The 25,852-nt window shown below is 41.4% G+C and overlaps 1 protein-coding gene across 1 annotated transcript in view; it reads left to right on the forward strand.

The window, feature by feature from the left end:
• EYS (eyes shut homolog) overlaps nucleotides 1-25,852 on the forward strand; it is a 1,023,158-nt gene that overhangs the window by 984,491 nt on the left and 12,815 nt on the right. The window contains 2 exon segments of the mRNA XM_068405393.1: nucleotides 798-972; nucleotides 12,759-12,931. Coding sequence (XP_068261494.1) covers nucleotides 798-972; nucleotides 12,759-12,931 — 348 coding nt within the window.

Genomic DNA, 25,852 nt, shown 5'->3' on the forward strand with positions numbered 1-25,852 from the left:
TCTTTGGTGTATTTAGGGACTTAACATAATTAGGGGCCATTCCCCATCAGTCATCTGGATGCAACTGTACTGTTCTGAAAAGTAATAAAAGTTTGGTAACATAATTGTGACTACACCAGGTCATTTGCCCACAGGACCAAGTCACAGGCCCTGGAAGTGTTTACCTTACTAGTATACGTTAAACTTTTGAATTATTTTCTGAGATTAAGGACCTAAAGGAGCAGCATACACCTACTTTAACATGTGGTCATATACGACATGATCCAAATGTACCAGGAACCGAAGCATTCACTTAAAAAGGGAGAATCTGGGTCTTTCCCTGAAGGGGTCCTTTTCAGCCTAAGGAAATTCAAGTCCACATTCCCTACCTGCATTATATTAGTCACTGTTCTCTGGATTCTTACATATGTTACATTAAACAGACTTCTTAGTGTCTGTTCTTTTTTTCTGGGTTATTTTTTGACTGTTTTTATCTGTTACAGATGCAATCCTGTAAGAACACATGTGTGTAAACACAAAATTGCACCTAGTCACATTGTATTCTGTCTGTTCCTTGAGAAATGACTTCTGTTGTTTTACCTATCGTTAAATAAAGGAACTCACAATCATCCATTCATTTGCCTGAACAGAAAGTAGCCAGCATACCTTGAGCTCATGTACGTGGTATGGTTGCCCATCCACTGAAGACATTCTGGTGGAACCCAGTCATTGAGAGTTGACACTGTCCTGTTGTTTGGTTTGCTTTGCTTTCCTGTATCTGTTTTAAACTTAATTTATTTTTTCTTTGTATTTTTGAGGTTGCATTTTTGCTGTTCAAGTTCGCACCAACATGAATCAAGAGTTTAAATCACCAGGGACTCCAGAAGGTCACCCCAATTCCGGTCGCAGTGTTGGACAATGTAAAGATTCCCCATGCAGTTTAATAAAATGCAGAAATGGTGGGAAGTGCGTAGAAAGTGGCTCTACTGTTTAGTAAGTATATTTTCTTTTGTGGACTACAGCATAGACTGATCTCTAGACTAATAACTATGGTAATTTAGTATCTTGATAACAGAAGTCTCCAGGAGCCTATCACTTTGTTAGAAAGAAAGACAGAAAACTGCTAAAGGATTCATTCAGTTACACAGAGATTTTCAATCTTACGCTAATAAAATCAAAACTAAAATATTAAAATTATGTTAGGACACTTCCTGGGCAACTTTTTAAAGAAATTCCATGGAATGGTTCTGCTCCACTGAAGTCACAGACATCCAGACTTACTATGAAATGTGTGGGAAGAACTAGATGTGTAAGAAAGACATTTTTGAAAAACTAAGTGAGCAGCCTAGCTAGCAGAGAACAAATAGCAAATAGGAGAGCTTGACTGTCTTCATGTATGAATATGGCTGATGGGGCAAAAATAGGTGACTTCTGTTTCCTGGAAATTAGTATTCTCATCTAAGAAGCCCTTTCTGGAGTAAACCTCTGATTGCCCAACATCAAAAATTTCTGAGACAGTTTAAATCCTTAGGAGCTCCCTTACTTAGCACTTGTGCATCCTTCTCTCCTGCTCAGTCTCTCCGTAATACACACAGTTCTCTGTGCCTCCAGTTGTGATTTCTGTGGATACTTTCCTGACTCTAAAATGCACCGTCCCTGCTCACTCTTCATGCCATTCTCAAGTGTTCATTCACCATTGCCCTTCCAGATCCACTAGCAGGCCTGCTCATGTGAGACCTTCTTAATTAATTTCAAACAACAAAACAAGGTGTGTTAGTAAGGATCTCATGTTAAAATTGTTCAAACTAGGTCAGTTCATCATATAAGCTGTTCACTTAGCTGCCTTGAGGAAAAGGACCTGGGGGTGTTGATCAATAGCCAGCTGAATATGAGCCAGCAGTGTGCCAAGAAGGCCAACAGCATCCTGGCTTGTATCAGAAATAGTGTGTCCAGCAGGACTAGAGAAGTGATTGTCCCCCTGTACTCGGCACTGGTGAGGCCACACCTCAAATACTGTGTTCAGTTTTGGGCCCCTCATTACAAGAAAGATGTTGAGGTGCTGGAGTTGAGTCCAAAGAAGGGCAACGAAGCTGGTGAAGAGTCTAGAGCACAAGTCTTATGAGGAGCGGCTGAGGGAACTGGGATTGTTTAATCTAGAGAAAAGGAGGCTCAGGGGAGACCTTATCGCTCTCTACAACTACCTGAAAGGAGGTTGTAGCAAGGAGGATGTCAGTCTCTTCTCCCAAGTAACAAGTGATAGGACAAGAAGATATGGCCTCAAGTTGTGTCAGGGGAGGTTTAGATTGTATATTAGGAAAAATTTCTTCACTGAAAGGATTGTCAAGCACTGGAACAGGCTGCCCAGGGAAGTGGTTGAGTCACCATCCCTGGAGGTATTTAAAAGATGTGTAGATGTGGTGCTTAGGGACATAGTTTAGTGGTGGACTTGGCAGTGCTAGGTTAACGGTTGGACTTGAAGATCTTAAAGGCCCTTTCCAACCAAAACAATTCTATGATTCTGTGATCTATGGGATAATAAGTGGTGGTGAGGACAGCTGGCCCAGAAGACAAGTCTATGGTCTTTCATGCCTTATCACTAAGTGTAGATGGATCTTAGTGTCCAGACTGTAAAGCATACAAGAAGGAAGTACATTTGCAGTTCCAAATTGCTGTTGTGTGTCAACACTTCCATTGTAGCAAATCTTGGTTTCAAACACTTTGTAACTGAGCTGTAAAACCTTTGCTGAGGAGCACTTTTGATTTTTAAAGTGTCTGCCAAGATTAACTATACTTGCTTCCCCTCATGTGCTTCCACATGTGTTCATTCATTTACACGTATTTGCATAATTTTTTAAAAAATAGATAAAAGTGCTGATTTAAAACATCTGATGACACTGACTGAAAACACTGCAGACAGTAAGACAGATAAGAAGAAAAATACAGGCTTTGCACTGTGGAGCCTCTGTGTATGATTCTTCTTCAAAACAACAAAGACCTGTCCTTCTGTGTGCTACAAAGAAAAGTTTACATACCTGTCAAGCTAAAAACAATCTACTGTGTGCTGGAGAGAGAATTATATGGTAATTGGTTTTGCTGCCCCTGAGACAAGTCATCAACTGTAAGAAAAACTGTACAAAAGTAGTGCTTCTAAGGCTAGTAAGGCTGTACTAAAATTTGGAAAATTTACCCCTGAGGTGCAGCATGCAGTTCCTTCCCCATTTCCCTTATAAGCCTATTTATATTCTCTTAAATACAGTAATGAAGGAAATGCTTTGAAAGATACAATTTGGGATTGCTTTCCAATGATTGTGCTACAGTATGTCCCAACTATTGAACTTTGCAGGATACTTACAGAACTGTTAAACCCTTGACATTCAGAGTGTTTGATCTTTCTGAGGAACAAGAAAGGAGAAGGGCACTCTTCACTTATGAGCTTATTAGAGGAGATACAAAACCAAAACTGCAAGAAAAATAAACATCCGAAATGTGGACTGAAGCACGCCACTCCCATCTGCCCACCTACACCACCCTAAATCCTTGCTTCAGCAACTTACCTAGCCATGCCAAGTCATCTTCATGTCTGTAGCAGAGCCATCACCAGCAAGATCTAGAGAGCATTTGGAAAGCAGGTGGCAGGCTAGAGTGGCAGCTGGTGACATAGCTACATTGGAAGCTTGATATTAAAGGCAAAATTCTTTTTCATCGTTATAGTTTCATAACTTGTATTCCAGATTTGTTTAGGGATCGTTCTAAGCTTCGAGGGGGTGTAATTTGTTTTTTCTGTGTTTTGTTTTTTCATTTGTTTTTAATTTGTAGTGACCTACTACTGAATTATATTCCTCTCCTCATATTTCAGGACAGTTAGGTCTTCACAGACTATGTATATATGCATGCGTGTACAGAATCACAGAATCACAGAATCACAGAATGTTAGGGATTGGAAGGGACCTCGAAAGATCATCTAGTCCAATCCCCCTGCCAGAGCAGGATTGCCTAGACCATATCACACAGGAATGCGTCCAGGCGGGTTTTGAATGTCTCCAGAGAAGGAGACTCCACAACCTCTCTGGGCAGCCTGGTCCAGTGTTCGGTCACCCTCACCGTAAAGAAGTTGTTCCTCATATTTATGTGGAACCTCCTGTGCTCCAGCTTGCACCCATTGCCCCTTGTCCTGTCAAGGGATGCCACTGAGAAGAGCCTGGCTCCATCCTCATGACACTTGCCCTTTACATATTTATAAACATTAATGAGGTCACCCCTCAGTCTCCTCTTCTCTAAGCTAAAGAGACCCAGCTCCCTCAGCCTCTCCTCATAAGGGAGATGTTCCACCCCCTTAATCATCTTCGTGGCTCTGCGCTGGACTCTCTCTAGCAGTTCCCTGTCCTTCTTGAACTGAGGGGCCCAGAACTGGACACAATATTCCAGATGCGGCCTCACCAGGGCAGAGTAGAGGGGGAGGAGAACCTCTCTTGACCTGCTAACCACACCCCTTCTAATACACCCCAGGATGCCATTGGCCTTCTTGGCCACAAGGGCACACTGCTGGCTCATGGTCATCCTGCTGTCCACTAGGACCCCCAGGTCCCTTTCCCCTCCGCTGGTCTCCAACAGGTCTGCCCCCAACTTGTACTGGTACATGGGGTTGTTCTTGCCCAGATGCAGGACTCTACACTTGCCCTTGTTATATTTCATTAAATTTCTCCCCGCCCAACTCTCCAGCCTGTCCAGGTCTCTCTGAATGGCTGCGCAGCCTTCCGTTGTGTCAGCCACTCCTCCCAGTTTTGTGTCATCAGCGAACTTGCTGACAGTGCACTCTATTCACTCATCCAAGTCATTAATGAATATATTGAATAGTACTGGTCCCAGTACCGACCCTTGAGGGACTCCGCTAGACACAGACCTCCAACTGGACTCTGTCCCATTGACCAGTACTCTCTGGCTTCTTTCCTTCAGCCAGTTCACAATCCACCTCACTACCCGATCATCCAGACCACACTTCCCCAGTTTAGCTGCGAGGATGCTGTGGGAGACCTTGTCAAACGCTTTACTGAAATCGAGATAGACCACATCCACAGCTTTACCATCATCTATCCACCTGGTTACGTCCTCACAAAAGGCTATCAAGTTGGTTAAGCATGACTTCCCCTTGGTGAAGCCATGCTGAGTGCCCCTAACGATCCTCCTATCCTTGATGTGCCTAGAGACAGCACCAAGAACAAGTTGTTCCATTACCTTTCCGGGGATGGAGGTGAGGCTGACCGGTCTATAGTTACCCGGGTCCTCCTTCTTGCCCTTTTTGAAGACTGGAGTGACATTCGCTTTCCTCCAGTCCTCAGGCACCTCTCCCATTGCCCACGACTTAGCAAAGATGATGGAGAGTGGCCTAGCAATGACTTCCGCCAGCTCCCTCAGCACCCGCGGGTGCATCCCATCAGGGCCCATGGATTTGTGGACGTCCATATTGCTTAATTGGTCCCTGACCCAGCCCTCATCAACCAAGACAGACTCCTCCTCTATCCTGACTTCTTCTGAGGCCTCAGGGGTCCGGGGCTCCTCAGGACAGCCTCCAGCAGTATAGACAGAGGCAAAGAAGGCATTCAGTAACTCCGCCTTCTTTTTATCCTCTGTCTCCAGGGCCCCCACCTCATTCATCAGTGGGCCTACATTGCCTCTAGTGTTGGCTTTACCTGCAATGTATTTGAAGAAGCCCTTTCTGTTGTCCTTGACCTCTCTTGCAAGGTTTAATTCCAAGGAGGCCTTAGCTTTCCCAGTTGCCTCCCTACATCCTCTGACAACAGACTTATATTCCTCCCAAGTGGCCAGCCCCTCCTTCCATGATCTGTACACCCTCTTCTTCCACTTGAGTTTGCCCAGCAGTTCCCTGTTTAACCATGCAGGTCTCCTGGTACCCTTCCTTGACTTCCTACCTGTTGGGATGCTCTGATCTTGAGCTCGGAAGAAGCAGCCCTTGAATGCTAACCAACTATCTTGAGCCCCCTTACCTTCTAGTACCCTGTCCCATGGGATTTCCCCTAGCAATTGCTTGAAAAGGCCAAAGTTGGCCCTCCTGAAGTCCAGGGTTGTGATTCTGCTAGCTATTCTGTTCCTGCCACATGAGATCCTGAACTCTACCATCTCATGGTCACTACAACCAAGGCTGCCCTCAACCTTCACCACTTCAACCAGACCCTCCTTGTTAGTGAGGATAAGATCCAGCAGCACTCCTCTCCTAGTTGGCTCATCCACCATTTGCATCAGAAAGTTATCATCAATGCACTGGAGGAACCTCCTGGACTGAGGATGGCTGGCTGAGTAGGCCTCCCAGCAAATATCAGGGTAGTTGAAATCCCCCATGACAACCAGGCCCTGTAATTGCGAGACTGCTCTCAGCTGCCTGTAGAAGGCCTCATCACCCTCCTCATCCTGATCCGGTGGCCTGTAATAGACACCCACAACAGTATCACCCCTGCCAGCCTGCCCCTTAATTCGCACCCACAAACTCTCAACTCGCTCCTGATCCGCCCCTGGACAGAACTCAATACATTCTAGCTGCTCACTCACATAAAGAGCAACTCCACCACCTCTCCTTAGTGGCCTGTCTTTCCTGAACAAGACATAGCCATCCATGACCACATTCCAGTCATGCGAGGCGTCCCACCAAGTCTCTGTAATTGCCATTAAATCATAGCCCCCCGACCGAACACGGATTTCCAACTCCTCCTGCTTATTCCCCATGCTGCGTGCATTGGTGTACAGGCATTTCAGGGAGCGAGCTGAGCACACCGATTTCACCCTAGGGGGATGGGAGGCCTCCTGGTCTACCTCAACACTAGAGCGTTGCCCCAGTGGTGCAAGCCCAGATACTACCCCATCCCCATTCGAATCTAGTTTAAAGCTCTCCGAATGAGCCCTGCTAATTCCCGTCCCAGAACCCTTTTGCCCCTACGACATAAACCTTTCCCATGTATTACCGTCACGCCTGGTGTCTTATAAAACCAGCCATTATCAAAGAAGCCAAAGCCCTGCCTGTAGCACCAGTCTCGTAGCCAGGCGTTAATAGAGAGAATCCTACTATTCCATCCCACGTCATCACCTGAAAATGGAAGGAGGGAGGAGAAAACAACTTGTGCCCCAGACTCTTTCACCAACCGTCCTAGGGCCTTGTAGTCTTTCTTCACCCCCCTCAGACTACAGGATGCAGCTTCTTCCCCACCTGTCTGGAAGATCAGCAGGGGGTAGTAGTCTGTGGCCTTCACCAGGTTGGGGAGTTGCCTGGTGATATCCCTGATTCGGGCTCCAGGCAGGCTGCAGACCTCCCTGTGATGGGGGTCAGCTCTGCATATTGGGCCCTCAGATCCCTTTAGGAAGGAGTCTCCAACCACTAAAACTCTTCTCTTCTTCCTTGTGGAGGAGGTAGCTATACGCCTGTCAGGTTTTTCTGACTGTGGTGGGACCTCTGATATAGGTTGCCTCTCCACCACATCCCCATTGGACCGGCTGTATTCCACTAGGGCTTCATATCTATTGCTCAGAGGCACCTGTGGAGGCAAGGTAGGCAAGGAGGACACTCGCCTTTTGCCAAGGCCATAGACTTGCCTCCACTCACTCCTCTCCTCTAGGTTATCGTTTTCCACCTGAGAGGGGCAGAGTACAGGGCTCCCTCGATCCTGGGAGCTCTCCAGCAGGTGCTCCCATTTTTGTTGCAGGGAAGGCAGAGCCTGGCTCCACCAGTCTATCTCCATTTCAGCCTCCCAAATGCTCCTAAGCCTTTCTACTTCGGCTTGAAGCCTTTCAACCTGGCTTTGCAGCTGTGCCACTCAGCCGAGCAGATCATCTACCTGCTCACATCGCACACAGCCCCCTGTCACCACAGAGACGCTGTAGCATTCCCTGCAGCCTGCGACCTGCACCATCGCCTCCTTCCGTGGGAGCTCTGTCTGGGTTCCCACATCCATTTTGGTCTTCTTCCGCCGGGTGGAGACCATTGTTCTTTCACTGAGCAGGGAAATACCTGTTGGTGACACCCCTGGTTCACAGCTCTTTGGCACCTTCCTCGCCTTGTGCACTGGGAGGGAGTCAGCGCCCTCCCCAACGAGCTGCAAACTGCTGCGGCCTCTCCTGCCCTGGGACACACCCAGTCACTGCTGACTCACACAGTCACTGCTGAGTCTCCCTCTCCCCTCTGGTCAGGGACTAGTCCCTGTCCTCCAGGAGGCTTTTTATCACCCAGTCAACAGGGGGTGGTGCGTTTAAATCGCCCGCGGTGCCTCCGGCTACCCCCCCTCCTCTCCTGATTCATTGCCGGGAACCTCCGGGTCCGGGGTGGGGGGGGGGGAGAAGCAGCTCAGGGCTGCTGCTCAGGGGGGGCTTGGGGGGGACCCAGAGTACGAAAACCGCCCGGTTACAGCCCGATGTCACCCTCGCCCCCGCACTAACCTCAAGTCGCTGCCGCCGCTGTCGCTGCTGCCGCCACTGTCAGCTGTAAAGTACCAGTAATGGCCACTTTTTCCTCTCACAAGAAGGTGAAACATTGCCAAAGAGGTGTGGATGTAGCATGAACATCATTTTTGTCAATGTATAGTAGCTGTCAATACCGTCTCACATTTTCTCAGAGGGAACTTCTTTCTGTTTTCAAATCATCTGTGTTCCTTTGAAGAGCAGAGTCCTTGAGGGAACTGGATTTGTGTTCAAATATTTTTTCTCCTGAAATGAGATCTCTCCAGAGGTTTTTTGTTGCTGTTTTGAGCTATTTTTATGTTTTGCTTTCACCACCTTGCCAGAAATTGTGCAATGCTGTTAAGCTGTAGATTCAGTTGCTATAGGGATAGTGCTTTGATTTAAATAGAAGCTGAAATATACAGCATTAAACTTTACATTCTGGCCAGCAACAGAGCACAACTACTATGTCTTAACAAAATAAAGAGGAAATATTTTAATAATAAAATCAAGAATTTTATGTTCAAGGGACAATAATATCCTCCATTATTTTATTTATTGCACAGAATCATACAAAATAGAAAACTACATATAACAAGATTGTCTATGATGTGTTATGACTATTGCTTGTTGCTGAAGTCAGAGGAAAAGTATGTTTTGTGTGCACTCTGAACAGAACTTCAGACGTAATGGGCAGGATTCAGTTTGCTAAATGTAAGCATGTAGTGTCACCTTAGATACCCCTGGGTAGACAAGTTGGCCTTCAACTGCTGCTTCAGAAGAGCTTAGGACTTGCATAAGTCTTCTGTCACATCTCCAAGCTTCATGTGGATTTCTCAGTACTCTGTAGCTTTCAAATAGCACTAGCCACTTAAGTTTCGGAAGTTAAATCATACCCCTAGATGGTAGAGGGATGCCTCATAAAATTAGGTGCTGTAGTTTCATTATTAGATAAGATTCGGTTAGAATCAATTTTCAGTGCAAGGACAGAACCAGTCTTTAATGCAAGGCCGTACTTTTATAGTTTGTAAGGGAAAAGGTGTTTCTCTATTGAATTGTTGTGGTTTAGATCAATAAAAGTTTCTACTTTTGGGGATTGATTTGCTATCTAAAAATTGTCATCCAATTTGGCTTATTTAATAGGACACTTTTGCAGCATTCCATCATTCTCTTTGTTTAAATATAGTTAATTTCCTTCCAATCTTAATTTCTTCAGTCTCCATTTTTACCTTCTAGCCTGAAGATAGTTTTTTGTTAATGCTGTAGTCTTCCACTGCCTGAATTTAAAGCCACTTTTGTTTAAAGATCTCCTCCATTGCTCAGCGTCTTTCAGTTCCAATACAATACAAATTTAAGAACTATATTCAGACGTCTTCAGTAGTTTGGGTAGCCTGATGTGGCCAATACAGGCCAATATGAATTTGAGATGTCCTACAGTATCTGAGATACACATATGATGTTGACAAATGTGACAGTTCCTCCTGGAATAGTAGTTGGAGGCCCGATGAGGTACCCTATGGAGTTTCAGATGGCATTAAACATCTGCCTGGTCTCAGCTGGGCTAACTAATTAGGTAAATTAATTGAGCGTCTGATCTCCATTGAGTATATGCCCATCTTACGTGCAGACACCTAAATTCAGGTGTCTGAATTTGCAGAGCTGAATCTCTTCTTTACTGCTATAAGATTATTTGTTTGATTTGACACCACATCTGCATAACTATAGGAAGTTGCAGGTTTGTTAGCATTGAGCATGACATTTTAAACATGATATTTTCTATGTTTAATGTAAGAATGCTCTTTGTTTAGTTTAGGAAACCACATTGGATATAAGCAAACTTTCCAATTCCTTCACAAAAATCCTTTAGGATCTTTGGTTATTTCCCTATAAGGTTCAAGAAATGCTTCTGGTTTGATTAGGATTTTGTGTAGTAACATATAGACATATTGCTTGCATAGTTTATAAAATGAAATTAATTTTCATGGGGTTTTTTGTGAATGTTGCCTTAATTTTTATATAACATATTTCAGGGTTTGGTCCGTAATCAACAGTGACATAAACTTGTTGTCCTTACTTAGGAGCTCAGGCACCTACTCAAGGATCCCATTGCATAAACTTCAGCATTCAGTGGTCTCTGTCAGAATCTTGTCTCCCTGGTCTCAAGCTGCCTCTCTCACATACCTCTAGGAAGGCAACTGGAGGCCACTTGGGCACCTAATGTAACATAAAATTAGGTGTCTTGATCGTGGAATGAATCTCACCTCTTATATCTAAAGAAATTCAAGGAGCATCTGGATGATGCTCTTAGTCATATGATTTAGTTTTAGGTAGTCCTGCAAGGAGCAGGGAGTTAGCCTTGACAGTCCTTATGGGTCCCTTCCAACTTGAGATATTCTATGATTCTAAATGGGTCTTTAAATCCATAAGAGTCAAGGCACTAGTGATATTGGAAGCCACTGGGTTCTCCTCATCTGGATAAACAACAAGCAACCACAACCAAGAAAATATAGAGAAAACTAGACCAGCATGGCCGGCCACATGTTGGAAGGGATTTGAAATGCTGCCTGTTCCCTTATCTCTCTAAAGATTAGGAAATTTTGGATCTAAACTTCTCTACCCCTGTCCAACATGCTTAGAAGTGTTAAGTGGAAGAGGTTGCATTCGTCATAGACCTTTGCCACTGTAGGCCACCAGAGCAAACATGTTCAGCTCTGTGCAATTAATTTTCAACTCATTTAAAAACCTAACTTTTTTTAGGTTCTAACAGACAAGAATTAAAAGAAACTTAGACATATGCAGACACAAGCAGGGAAAGGGGAAGAACCTTTGTGTATGCTGCCCAACAGCAGTAGCTACAGCTCGAAACACCCTGCTTCACAGCCCAGGAAATGGACATTTCTGTTTGCACTCAGGGAGTTAAATTACTTCCCCTTCTCAGTAGCTTTCATGCATCAAAGCATAACATTTATAGCTGAGACAGAAAGCATTCTGATGCTGACTTTGATGAATTGAGGTGCTTTTGCTTTTGCAAGGTCCTGTCCTCTTTTTCCCTTCATTCCAAATAGCTCTTTATCACTCTGAAGGGCTTGTTGGCTGTGCTTTATTTACATGTTGTTGTCTGATCTGAAGGTTTGGTGAAACAGCAGAGTTTCACGGACTCCTCATTATGTTTTGCCCAGAAACAGTGGGCTGATTAATGGAGAAAGTGTAGCTCAGTGAGCTTGAAGAAAAATTCACGGTTTTGCACATATACAAAAAGACATGGGCTAAGAATCAATCAAAATATATGAGGTTTCATTCTTAGCCTTGAGAGAGAAAAATTACAGGGAAAAATCAATAAGTGTTTTTATTCAGGGGAACAATCTTTTTATTTAGTGTCACTAAATTCTAAAACACAAATAGGTCTAACATATTTCATTTTAACTATTTTGAAACTTTTTCTTTGTATTAAGGAGAGCATTTTTAACATCAATGCCAAGTATATTCTGTATTTAATAATTTCTATAGAATTCATACTAATTTTGAATTTACAGGTTGGTGTGAATTTTTTTGTTATGTTCTCCTGGCCTGGATGAAAGAAAGGCATAAAGAGTAGTGGACACTAACAAGTCCAATCATTCAGTCAGTTTAGAAAATTTGCTCATGGCATAGATTTACAGAATCACAGAATCACAGAATGTTAGGGATTGGAAGGGACCTCGAAAGATCATCTAGTCCAATCCCCCTGCCGGAGCAGTCATAGATACACAACACTCAGTTTGTCACCTCTTTCATGGTCAAATCCACTATCTTTTCCATCAAGTGCTTCACCAAACCTACCTCTGATGTGCCAATTATAAGAATTTAGCAAATGAATAATGGCTAAGTGAAAGTCAGTTGCTGACAGACTCCTGTTACTAGCTAAAATTTGGAATTGTTAGCAGTTCCCTTATACTGACGTCTGGTTTTATTTTTATGGCTGCTCTTCGCTGCTTTCCTTTCCCTTTAGATGTCCACTTTGACGACTCCTAGTTTATGAAGCCAAGGCCTTCTTGAGTTATTTGTAGCACAAAACACAATAAAAGCCACAAGCTGCTTTTTTTTTTTACAGATGCTAATATTGTAATGTCAAGATTCAACATAAAATGTTTCCTATTAAGTGCAGTTTTCTTTTACAATAAAATAAACATATCAAAAAGTTAAATGAGAAACTTTGTTACTACATTTTTCTGTTAACCATTTTGGATCAGATGACTAAATATAGGTATCCAAACTTGAAAATCTTGATTACATTGCTACTGACATGTTGATTTCTTCTGGTAATAATGTTGCATTCTTTCCTTTCACTTATTTACCCACTGTAGCTGTGACTGCCTCATTGGATGGAAAGGTGCATTTTGCACAGAAACAGTGTCGGTATGTGAACCAGAGCATGATCCTCCACATCTGTGTAAGCAAGGCGGTACCTGTGTGCCGCTGCCTAATGGCTACACATGTCACTGTCCTCTTGGAACAACCGGTACCTATTGTGAACAAGGTATGTCAAATGGATAGTACACTGTACGTACAGTTATGCCATAATGCCTAGACAGAAAACCACAGAATTTTGTAATAGATCAATTAAATGTGACATAGAGACACAAAGTAGAAAATAGATTTTATTTAAGTAAGTGGTGCTCCTTTCTGTTAGAAAAATCAAGTAATTTAAAGCTGTGAATTGTTAGATATTGTTTTTTGACTCTGCTTATTTTGACACCATTTGTTCCTTCAATTTTTTCAAATCACAGAATCACAGAATCAACCAGGTTGGAAGAGACCTCAGGGATCATCGAGTCCAACCATTGCCCTGACACCACCCTGTCAACTAGACCATGGCACTAAGTGCCATGTCCAGGCTTTTCTTAAACACATCCAGAGATGGTGACTCCACCACCTCCCTGGGCAGCCCATTCCAATGTCTAATAACCCTTTCTGAAAAGAAATTCTTGCTAATGCCCAACCTGAACCTCCCCTGGCAAAGCTTGAGGCTGTGTCCTCTTGTCCTATCGCTAGTTGCCCTGGAGAAGAGGCCGACTCGCACTTCACTACAGCCTCCCTTCAGGTAGTTGTAGACTGCAATAAGGTCACCTCTGAGCCTCCTCTTCTCCAGGCTAAACAACCCTAGCTCCCTTAGCCATTCCTCGTAGGTCAGACCCTCCAGACCCTTCACCAGCTTGGTTGCCCTCCTCTGGACTTGCTCCAACACCTCAACATCTTTCTTGAAGTGCGGGGCCCAGAACTGAACACAGTACTCAAGATGTGGCCTCACCAGTGCCGAGTACAGAGGGACGATCACTTCCCTAGACCGGCTGGCTACACTATTCCTAATAGAGGCCAGGATGCCATTGGCCTTCTTGGCCACCTGGGCACACTGCTGCCTCATGTTTAGCCGGCTGTCGATCAGCACCCCTAGGTCTCTTTCCACCGGGCCACTTTCTAACCACTCTTCCCCCAGACTGTAGCGTTGCATGGGGTTGTTGTGGCTGAAGTGTAAGACCCGGCACTTGTTCTTGTTGAACCTCATGCCGTTGGTCTCAGCCCATCTATCTAACCTGTACAGATCCCTCTGTAGGGCCTTCCTACCCTCCAGCAGATCAACACTCCCACTCAGCTTGGTGTCATCTGCAAATTTGCTGAGGGTGCACTCAATCTCTATGTCTAGATCATCTATAAAGATAAATCATTCAACCAAATTCATGGGCAGTGCAGAACTATCAGATACCAAGGGGACAGGAAGCATTTCAGAGCATCGTTGTAGCACTTAGTTCAATTCCCAAACTCACCATAATGAAGTATGTTGAGAAACAGACTTAAGAGCTCAGCAGTACACTTCTGAGTACACTTCAGAAGTAGGAAGCATCTGAGTCCTTATCCAATTTCTGCTGACACTAATGGAGAGGTTCCTGTTGGCTTCACTGGCCATTGGGTATGGATGCATGAAGAATGATGATAAAATGTGCAAACATCACTATAATAATCGTCAGGTGTCTATTCTCCCTGGCTTTCTTCCAACATGTCACCCTCAAAATATGTCCTGAATTTGCTGGTTTTGCATTTCTTACCCTCATGTATAGGAATCTGTCTGTTTTCTTCTCTGAGAGATTGCACAAATGAATATTCAACAATGTGGATATGCAGGTGCTACAAGCTCAGGGACTTTTTCTGTAAGTCTCTGAAGCGCCTCTGTGTGCAAGGAGATGTAGTACAGTCTGCATCCTCTATTCCACAGCTCTTCAATTTAAGTTAATATTGTACAAGCTTATGTTTTTCCTTCCAGAAGCTCTCTGTACATCTTCTGGAGAACTCCAGTTACTATTAAATAGCTCCTTTTTCAAACTGCCTGCCAAGGTCCAGCCTCCCTTGTTGTGCCTACAGAGCGAGTTTCAAGCATAAAACTGACAAGCTGAACTGCATTTGACCTGATTTGCAGTCCTCCCACTATAGACAGATACAGTTTTAAAATCCCATTACAGAAAGCACTTGCAATTGGTAGGCTCAAATCAAAGAGAATATAGTTTCTGGAAAGTCATTGTTAAATTCTTTATTCCATGTAAGAATGTGCTTGCTCTATTGCCTCTGCTGCAACAGGTTTTCAGGGCTCTTTATATGAACTTTTCAACTTTGAATTCTCATTTCAAGTGATGTTTTCAAAAGTAATGCCATCTGGATTCAGGACACTGTGCACCAGGACATGTGCTATACATAAAGCAAGTAATTAATCAAGTAAACACTCCTGTGTTCTAGCTTCAGAATAGATTTGGATCTTCTTGTGATGGCCACTATTACCAGTACAAATAGCTTATATCTGAGCAACCCAAAATTGTATTTCTTGTAGATTGTCATCCTTTTAGTAATTCCACCACCTGGTAAACACATTAGAGGGTTTCTCTCTGTTTTATTTAAAAGCTCTCTTTTTATGAATAGGAACTATGGGTCCTGACCAAACTCTTTGCCCTGCTTTTCACCTTACTCTGGAAGAATAATGAATTATCATGAGATTTTTCAAAGTGCAGTTTGCACTTCTAGTGGATGGCAAACTGCTAAAAAGCAGCTGCTTATCAAGATTGAATATCTCATCTCTGGATTGATGGTGGTTATTGGAGCCAAAAGAAAAAGAGACAGAGAGCAATGAACAGCCCAAGGGACCAGGAGAGAACAAAGGGAAATTAAATGATGGAGACTAATGAATGTGCAAGAAAGAAGGAAAGAAGTGTGAGAAAAAGACAGAAAAGATTTATGAGGCAAAAAAGCAAAGGAGAATAACAAAGAGTAAGAACAAAGAGAGCTTTACCAAATAATAGCACCTGGTAAATACAGTACAACAGTATGGATTGCACAAGAACAAGTCAGGTGAAGTGAGTAAATGGGGCAGTAGGGGTAGAACGACAATAATAAGGAAGAGTACTCTGAACACAAATGTTAAGGGTACTTAAACATAAACTGACAATAATGAAGCACTAACTTGCCTAGCAAACACTAAAAATATTTGTGGTTCTTTATGAACTACGTACATGAGAGATGAAAGCGTATGTGCAGATGAGGATGACTGTCTTAAAGAGTAATGTGATGTATCCTGCTCAGAGCAGCAACCCAAACCACCAAGGATGCAATGACTGTCAGCACAGAGATATGGAACATTATGGTTAAGCTTTAAAAGTTGGAGCTGCATTAACAAGTGTTCAGTAGTTGGAAAACTAAGTTAGAACAAGTGTAAACCCAGGGAGAGCAAGAACAGTTAAATAACATAGTTTGAATGTCTCATATGGCCTCAAATTCACAGTTCTTACTTGGTTCACTCTCACGATGCTCATTGCCAAAGTTTAAATATTGAGCAATATTCTCAGGAGTTTGCAGTAAGATGTGTATTAAATCATATATTTTAGAGGAAATTAGAAGAAATCAACCCACTTGATGAAGAGACGGTAGCAGTTTCAATTACCCTGCATTTCCTATAGGTTGTACATGATTAATTAATATTCAGCAAGCAGTACACAGGTGTTTTGACACTCTGAGAGCAAATATTTCATTGCATATTTCAACCTACTAAAGCAAGTGCCATGTCTTGCTTTTCTAGAAGAAAGATCAAGAGGTTTAGCAGGTAGGCAGCACAGTGGTGACTGAAGAGCAGTAGGAAGATGCCTATGAAATTTAAGACCTACTTTGGAAAGGCAAGCCTCCATAAGAAGCACTAGGAAGAGAGGAGAGGGTTGGAAATTAGGTCTGAATGGGTCTAAGGAACAAAGCCTTGTCAGGCAAGGCAGAGTAATACATTAATTCTAGAATAATTTAAAGCTCTGCTTCTTGGGTGTACTGTGTTGTCCAAACCCATTAACACTCCTAAGACAGGATGGTTCTTCAAATGTGTTGGGTTTCTAAACATTAACACTGATGTAAACAAACAACAATATTAATTTATACTACCAGAAATAAAAGTGGTTGTAATGAAATTGGAAGGAAATGGAAAATTTATGCAGGTGTCTTTTTTTACTTAGTGCTAACATTGCCATCGTACTCAGATCACTTCTAAGACTGTGACACACGAAGCAACAGATAATTCTGTTCCACTGGTTTGAAAAGGTCACAACTGTAACAGTAACACAGCCAAACCAGGCCAAATCCTGAAGTGCATAAATGGCAACCAAACATTGCCAAGATCTGGCACAGTGTTAATTCTTAGTTAGCACTCTCTTAACCACAAGGATTAGGAATACAGGGGAAGTAATTTATCTAGGTTTTTTTTAAAAGTAACCTTTTTTTTCCAGGACACCAAAATATGATGTTAAAAAAATCTTTTGTTCATTTGACTTAAAGTTTGCAACTGAAGTACCAGACAAGTCTAAATTGTCTTCTCATTAAGAAGTGAAGCTTCAGCCTAGAATTATGATTATTAATAATAATTATTAATAATAATAATTTAGTCTACTTATTACATTAACACACAATGTTCAAAACCAACAGGAGGTTCCAGCTCCCAGCACTTTGTCTGGGGAGTCTACTGCATGGCTTTGAACACCAAATTCCAGCTTATTCCATTTGGCCCAATGAGTACCTTCTTAATTAGATATCTCAAAGGGTTTCTGAAGAGGGAGAGATCTCTGAAGACCTAGTTGTTTCAGCTCTCCTGCAAGTATATAGTAGACCTATTGGCTTCAGTGTGATTACTACCGTGAGAAGTGGCCAAGATCGAGTGTCAAGGATAACTCTTCCTGGGGAAGAAGCAACAGTCTAAAATCCTTTTGCTGCACATGATAGTTTGATTCATAGGACACCATTATTATATATGTGAACACAATATCTTTTTCATAACTAGTAATTATTAAGAGCTATGAACATTAAAAATACAGACATGTTATCCATAATGACTGTCTGCAGTTATATTCTAATCTCTACTAAATTGTATCTCAGGAGCTTATTCCTCTTATAAGAACAGTGTGTGTTCACTGTGTGAGGCTAGTAATCCTGTCTCTAGCAGTGGCCAGTAATGAAAGTTTAGAGAAAAGTTTAACCCAGCAACTACATATGACATCTCCCTGAAGTAATCTTCTAGCTTGCAAACATTTGTGGTGTATCCTTTTTTTCTTGTCATTTTTTTTAAATTTTTTGTCATTTTTTTTTAAATCAAGCATCTCCTCTTGACATAAACAGTATCACTTAAGGCAGTGGAAAACTTGAGCAAAAATAAATTTGGAGTCAATGTAAGTTCCTCTGACATTCTGTTAAGCATTGAGATATATTTCCACATAAGCTAGAATTCTTCTAGATACTAAGCATATGAAATTTACGTTCTAGATAATTTACTCGATTTTGCAGAGCGATGAAGAAGATGTACAATTTCAGATTAGTTATTTGTGAGATTTCACAGACCTGATAATACTCTCATTTAAGAGGACAGCACTGTAATATATGAAAGATTCTATAGATGGCAGTATTGGAGAAGAATTGCCAGTGGCTAAAAGCAGCACAGTTTTCATCACAATATTTCTGTAAATTTTAAAATATTCCACAGTTTTCTTCTTTAGCAGGATTAGTTTGTGCCACATACTTTCATAAAATCTATTAAAATAATTTTTCTTGACTTCAAGGCATCATAATGGAATGCTACTGCCCTTTTCACAAAGAAATAAGTTAATAAATAGATTCCTTTGACTATATATTTGTCTCTGAATTCCATAGATAAAAATACTGCTTGTCAACCTACAGCTCCTGAAGAAAGGAAAGCAAATGTAAAGAGCTTTTCATTGTTCTATCCCCAATTTAATGAGATACTTGTCAAGCAATAAAGCCATTTCCTTGACGAACAAATGACAAACAACTTTCTTTGGCCATGTTTATCAGCTCAAGTCAATTTTATAGATATTATTATGATGTCAAATTCCATTATTCTGATACAAAAATACATCAAAATTTTGAAAATACCTGATAACCTGACAGAAAAGAAAAGTAACAATTCTGTAACTACTTAATCCATCTTCATAGTCATGATGAATGAATGAAAAATGGAAGAAACTGACTTTTGGAATAATTTTTACTATGGAGATCTTTTTCTTTCTACATAGTCTAGAATGTTACTTGACATATTTTGACTGCTATTGTAAGACAAATTAATTCACAGTATGATTTAGTTCAAGACTTTTACGTGACCAGACACCTTAGGTACACTCGAGCATGCATACATGCATGCATACATATATTGGATTTATCTGACAATGCAGTTAGACTTGCTGTCTTAATGCACAAACTCTTTCATAGTTATTTTTTGGAAACTTGTGTTTCTGTGTGTAACCATTTAAAGGACAACTGCAGGTACTTATTATCTTGTTGTTTTGAGTCCCAGTGACAATTGTGTTCTCTTGGTCATTTGAGCAACACTGGTCCCATCAAGCTTTCTCTTTCCACTATCATTTTTTGAAACCTTGTGGCAGCATGAGAAAATCTTTAAATAGTAGCTATAGCGGTCATGTCCTATAAGGATAAAAGCTGCAGTTAAAGTTTTACTTAAAAAACAATGTAAGCTTTCAGATGTATCAGTAACAGTCCAGTAAACTTAACATTCATGGTAGGCACAAGAAAACATGCATTTGTAATATTTATCTGTATGATTTAAAATGTCAAGTAAAATAAAGTGAGTTGCCTACTTAAATACATGCCATGGATTAATCATATATAAACTAAGGTGGAAGTCATGCATGACAAAATGAAGGAATTGATATGCAGTACAACAGTAATGTCATCCACAGCAGGTCAGCCATGAGTGACGTGATGTCCCAATAAAAAGTCAGTCATGCAGTTACCATTCCCTCCAGTTACCCAACTGAATAAGAACAAGACACAGCCAGCTAACTAGCGCTTAGCAGGATGGCTCTGGAATTATTTTCAGGCTTCCTCTATGAGCATGAATGATTTGCTGAAAATATTCAGCAAATGATTTGCTGAAAATATGCTAGTCACCTTACTTTGTGAAGGTGTTCAGAGTTAGAAACTGTGTCAAGGGTAGGAACTGGTTTTAAAGGCAAGGCACCTGAATTTAAGTGTCTACGTGTGAGTTCAATATATAAGTTCCCATTATGGTTAATGAAGATCTAGTCAATAGACTCAGTGAAGCTATTTAGCTAATAAAAGACTTTTCTAAATGTAGATGCTTAGTGCTGTTTGAGATGCCCTGGCATTCAAACTTGTATCCAAAAGCTTCCGGACAGGATTCATAGGTATGGCACAGGGCCTGTTAGACACCTGTGCTTTGGCACATGAAGGTCAGGGAATAGAGGTTGTGAAAAAATAACAACAGGTACCTACATTTAGGAAAATGAGGAGGAAGCTACTTCAGGATAAGGTGAATCTCTTTCTAGGTCTGTTGACTGTGTTGCATAGCGTTTCTATTCAGTTGCCTGAAAATAGGACCTGGTTGCATGCTGCCATATATCCCCCAGAGCTTCCAGCTGCCAACTGGAGCAGGTCCTATGTTTGCTGTTACACCATCCAGGCCCATGTGGATGGCCTGGATATGCTAAAGCTTCTCAATGGCAAGTGACAAGCACATTTAAGCAACTGAAACCTGTCTTACATCATAGTTGACCGCAATGGGTATTTTCATGCCTATAAATAATACGTGTAGATGGTTAAGTATAAGTGTCTTAATGCCATAATTAATCCCTCCAATTTTATAGTATCTATTTCCCTGACTTAATTACTCTTATAAACACTCTACAGAATACCAGCTTGCTTATACTCCGGTCTTCCTCAAAGCATGCTTGCACTGTTGTCAGACTAAACCAGTCCAAGATATGAGTAAGTGAAAATCTCAATTTGAAACTAGGTTAACAAAGTTTTAGATCCTTAATTCTTTAGCAATTGCTTTATCAAGCTGCACTGAGGTACTCACAGTCCCGCTCAGTGCCCTAGTCTTCAGACAATTGAAGGCTTCCAGTGCAGAAATGGTCCCAGTGAGGGAATGTCAGACTGGGTGTTTCTTCTTGCAAACATTCTTGCAGGTTTCATCTTGAAAGCATCTTCAGAGCATTTCAGTACCTAGAATAAGCTTAATATCAAAGCCAGGCATGGATTAAACATTTGTAGATTTTGTTAGTATCACATTTTCCTAATTGCCTAGTAATTAAGCATTCACTTTCACTATCATTATGAAAATACTTGAACCCATATCTGTCATATAATCAAAGAATATAATAACCACTGAGCGACTGGATATGTAAGGTTTTCTTTTATCCCTCTATCATCTAATTTCTTGTAGGAAATTTTGTTTACTAAAATATTCATTGGACAGAAGAAACAGAAATTATCCATATCCTGGCTATAATATCCATATCCTCAGATGCAGAAGAATCAGGTTCAGCTTTCTGGTCCAATTGATTTCATAGTACTGAGGTTTCATAGCTGCTCCCACTACAATTTGCTGGCTCACATGACTTATTCTTAGGCACTCATCTCTTAATATGTGTTGTACTGAAAGACTGAGGTCTACTGTTTTGACTTTGCTACTAATAGCTATTTTAGGCTTTGGAAAACCAGAGATCTCTTTAGGGATTTAGCCATATGCTCTTGGATGTTACTTCTTACCTAATTAGGTCTCTAATTAGCTAACAGTAGAGATTACAACTCCACTGCAACGAAACCAAACAGAACTGTAGACTTCACTTACAAAATTGCAATCTTTTATTCCAGTATTGCTCAGAATAATGATTGCCTCATTCTCTCCTCTCAGGGACAGCAAGGATTACTACCGGCTGAAGGTCTGGCAAAATAACAACTTTCATGAGTACATTGTTCTAACTGCTCTATTCGAGTTGTGTTAATAATCGATACTTATATTAACGTGCTGCACTTGTTACTGCACTAAAAATGGAAGTTGAACTATACTTTTTTTTTTTGCCATTAGTTTATAAGTTATGAAAACTTAGCTCTTCAGAGATTAAATAAAAAGTGATAATTCAACACAAAAATACATTTCCATTTAGGTAAGGTGAAATTATTTTTTTTTCCATTTTTTTCAAATATTTACACAGAAAAAAGAAAAAAAATGCCCATGCAATATCAGTAATTTTTGAACTACAACCTTAAGCAAACTGCATCTCAAGATGAAGATTTCCATACAGCCGTATTTGTCATTGTTTTCCAAAACGAACAAAGCAGCTGGTGGAGCTGCTCACTCTCGCTCTATGAAGGAATGAAACCACTGAAAATTTCTGACTGTGGAGTTTAAAGCTTTCAGACAGGTGTTTATTGCTAATGAACTGTTAGAGTTGCGCTGTAAGTGCCAGGGCCCTGAGCACATCCTCCCACAGCTTTCTGAGGGTTTGTCTGCTTGGTCTCAGGGCCAGCCTAGGGACGAGGACTGGTGTCTGCTCTTGAAGACAGCTTTGCTGAGAAGTCCCAGCAGGAGCTTCCTCCTGCATTGGTTCAGGAGCAGCTTTTAAATAAAGGCTCCTGCCCTTGATCCCTTGCTGAACTACACTGCAGCAGCATCACATCCATGCCTTGCCTGGCCATGTTGATCTGGACCTGGACTCTGAACCACAGATTGACTTGCAGGCTTGACCTTAACACCTGCCTCATGACTGTGAACCTGCCTGGTGATCTGGCCTCTGAAGCTGACCTGGCTGCTCTCCCCGGGTCTGTCCTGCTCACCTCACTCCAGGCAGGGCCTTGGCTGGAGAGGCCTCTGCTCTGCCAGCCATGTTGTATCACTCCTGGGCCCCGGCTCCCAGCTCCCAGCCCTCACTGCTCACTAACAGTAAGCCTGGCTTCTAACACCACCAAAACAAAACAAATACTGAGACAAAATTATGGCTTGTGGTCAGGACAGTAGATTTATGGTGATAAGTGACAGAGTTCTATGAAAAATCTTGTTTGATATATTTAGTTGCAAAAAAGATTTGAGAGAAGAAAAGCAAACTGATGTAGCTAGTTAGTATCACAGGCTGACCCATCCATCCAAACCACTTTTTGCCAATTTGGCCATATGGTTACTATGAAAGACTGTCAGGGGTCTTGTCAAACTCGAGGCAAACAACATTCACTGCTCTCAGCTTGACACTGAGCCACTCATCTCCTCACAGAAAGCTATCAGGCTGGTCACGCACAATTTGACCTTGTCATCATCTTGTCCTTTATGTGCTTGGATATTATATCAAGGAGGCTTTGCTCCATGATAGTTCCCAAGTGAGATGAGGCTGACTGGTCTATAGGTCCCTGCATCATCCTTCTTGCCTTTGTTGGAGGAGGACATGAAGTTTTGCCTTCCTTCAGTCATCAGGAACTTCCTGTGATTGCCATGACTTTTCAGAGCTTATTGACAGTGAGCAGTGTCACGGTGATATTGGCCATCTGCCTCAGTACTTGGGGATGCATCCTGGCCGGTGCCCTGCCCATGCGTATGTCTGATTGGCTGATGTGCTACCAAATTCTTCCTCTGCCATAGATGATGTTTCACTTCCCCAAGCTCTGCTGCCAGGCTCAGGGACTTGGGAGGCTTGATCCGGCTTTACCAAGTAAAAAATGAGCCAAACAAGGCTTTGAGTATTTTGGCTTTTTCCATGTCCTTTGTCATTAGATGCCCACTCCTTTGAGGAGTGGCCTTACATTTTCCTCAGCCTTCTTGTTGGAAGCCCTTCTTGTTTCCCTTCACATCCCTTGCCAGTTTCAACCTCTGATGAGTTTTGACTCCTAACTCCATCCCTGTTCCACTTGGGTGTTGGCCTTGCGTTCCTGCTGGGTAGCCCATCCCTGCTTCCACAGCCTCTGTGCTCCCATCTTGGAGTTTGAGCTCAGGTTTTTCATGTTGACCGTTTTACTTTTCCACTGCAAGTTTCCTTGACATACTGAATAGCAAAATGGGCTTGCTGAAAGTTTTGAGGTGACAAGCTGCTTGAAGAAACTACCGAAATGTAATGCCATCAAAATGTAGACTGGGATGTGTACAAGCACTTTTGCTTCAATGGTGGGAATTGAGCTGCAAGAATAACTTAGAAAGCTTTGTTCGTAACAGTTGAATAGGATGTGTGAGAATTACAGAGCTGGTCAAACGAAGATAGCAGGAGGAACCTGAAAGGTATTAATGCATAGTAGAGGGAAAGAAAAGCACACATCAGCAATAGTACTTGCAGGAACTTTGGTCTAAAGGGATGTAGAGTTTCTCTTGGTATCATTTAGAAATGTATAGCTTCATCAGATACTAGTACTCAGCTTAGAAAAGTAAGTCAGTCATTAATCAGATACAGAACAGAAATATTTACTTAAATGCCTGTTGTGCTTACAATGCACCACACAGTGCTGAGCGCCCTAGTGAGCAGTGTAGTAGTTACACAGCACAGGTCCTACAAATTTAGCTTATAGGATTGGCAAAGGCATCCATTCACCTCATTTGTTTTAGCAGAGTTTCTCTGGAGTAAGCATACGTAATATAGGAGCTGTCTTGTGCAAGTTTAGCTGAGCTTCTTATTTCCTTATCTTACGTGGGAAAAAAAAAGTTTGTTGCCAAGAAAACAACAGTCAAGTACCTCAGCATTTGACATGACATGTTAGTTTTGCATACACCTACCATAAAAGCGAACTGAAAAGCTTAAATTGTCTTATTCTTCACCTTAAAAGTTTATCTATAGATGCAATTTTGCAAAAATGAAATTTTATACTGATCATCTCTACTGCAGTAAAGCATTCTGTTCTCAGATATGGGTGCACATTTCCATGTACCCGTCAAGTCAGATTTTTTCCATGCATATAATCAGTCCTCAGGGATCTACAGATAATTTACAAGCAAATTAGAAGCCATTCTAGTACTTCCTGTAGTTAGTCCTGCTGTATTGTGGCAAAATATGTTGCTTTCGGACATTTGTTAAGATATATTTATTGGGAATAAAACCACTTTTTTAGCAAAATGGGAATAAAATATTTGCATCTTGGAAGTTTCAGAATTAAGTATATTAAATAGTATTTTATTTGATGTCTATAAATCAGGATAATGCCTCCTTTCTAAAGCATTCTGACACCTGCTGCTGAAATGTGGGTGTTATTTTTTAATACTCTGTTTGTAATGTAAAGCCATGGATTTAATTCATTCTCTGAGTGATACTATAAAAAAAAAAAATCACCTTTTTCATCCTTGTTCTCTCTCTCTGCTCCAAGGCTTTTTATCATAGCAATCTTCCTTTCAATGATATACCTTCCAATGATAAGCAATGCAGCATTTCAATCATGCTGCAGCTAACATTTTGCTTTTACAGTAGTCATTGTCCATGCTTCCTTCATAAGCAGTAAAGAATTAACTACACTGACAAAGTGAAACTGAATCTGACATGAGACTTTCAGATGCCTCATTGTACACTTCACCTGCTATGACCTTTAAGCAGCAGCATATTTTAATATGTTTGACCACTGTGGCACAGTTCCTCCATATGTAAGTCTCGCTGTGGAAAAATTTGCTAAGAGAAGACTGACTTCCAAATGATGCATACTTAGCAAAAATGTCTATGTACAAAATGAATTATTATTTGTGATTGATTTTTAAATATGAAGAAATCAGTATAGGGATTACATCTTTAACTACTAATGGAGAACATTCTTTCTTACCTACTGAAAAAAATACAAGCACCAAAAAATCCATATGAAATTATTATTTTGTCTTTGGTACATGATAGTGTTTGTAAGTTTTAGTGATATAAATTATATCACCTATTCTGTTTAGCAAGTTTCATTACTATTTATCTTCCAGGGTAATTGCTACCCTTCAAACTATCTTTATTTCTGTCAGCTTTTAAGTATAGATGCCGGGAACTTCACATTTCTGACATTATGTAATATATTACTACAGACACTGCCTAGCCTTGATATCATAACAGCCATTAAGATGCTTAGGATGGGAGCAATTTGTTAATGATGTAATGTGTTTGCATGAGAATATATACATAGG

This window comes from Nyctibius grandis, chromosome 1, assembly GCF_013368605.1.
Source record: "Nyctibius grandis isolate bNycGra1 chromosome 1, bNycGra1.pri, whole genome shotgun sequence".
Classification (NCBI taxonomy): Eukaryota; Metazoa; Chordata; class Aves; order Nyctibiiformes; family Nyctibiidae; genus Nyctibius; species Nyctibius grandis.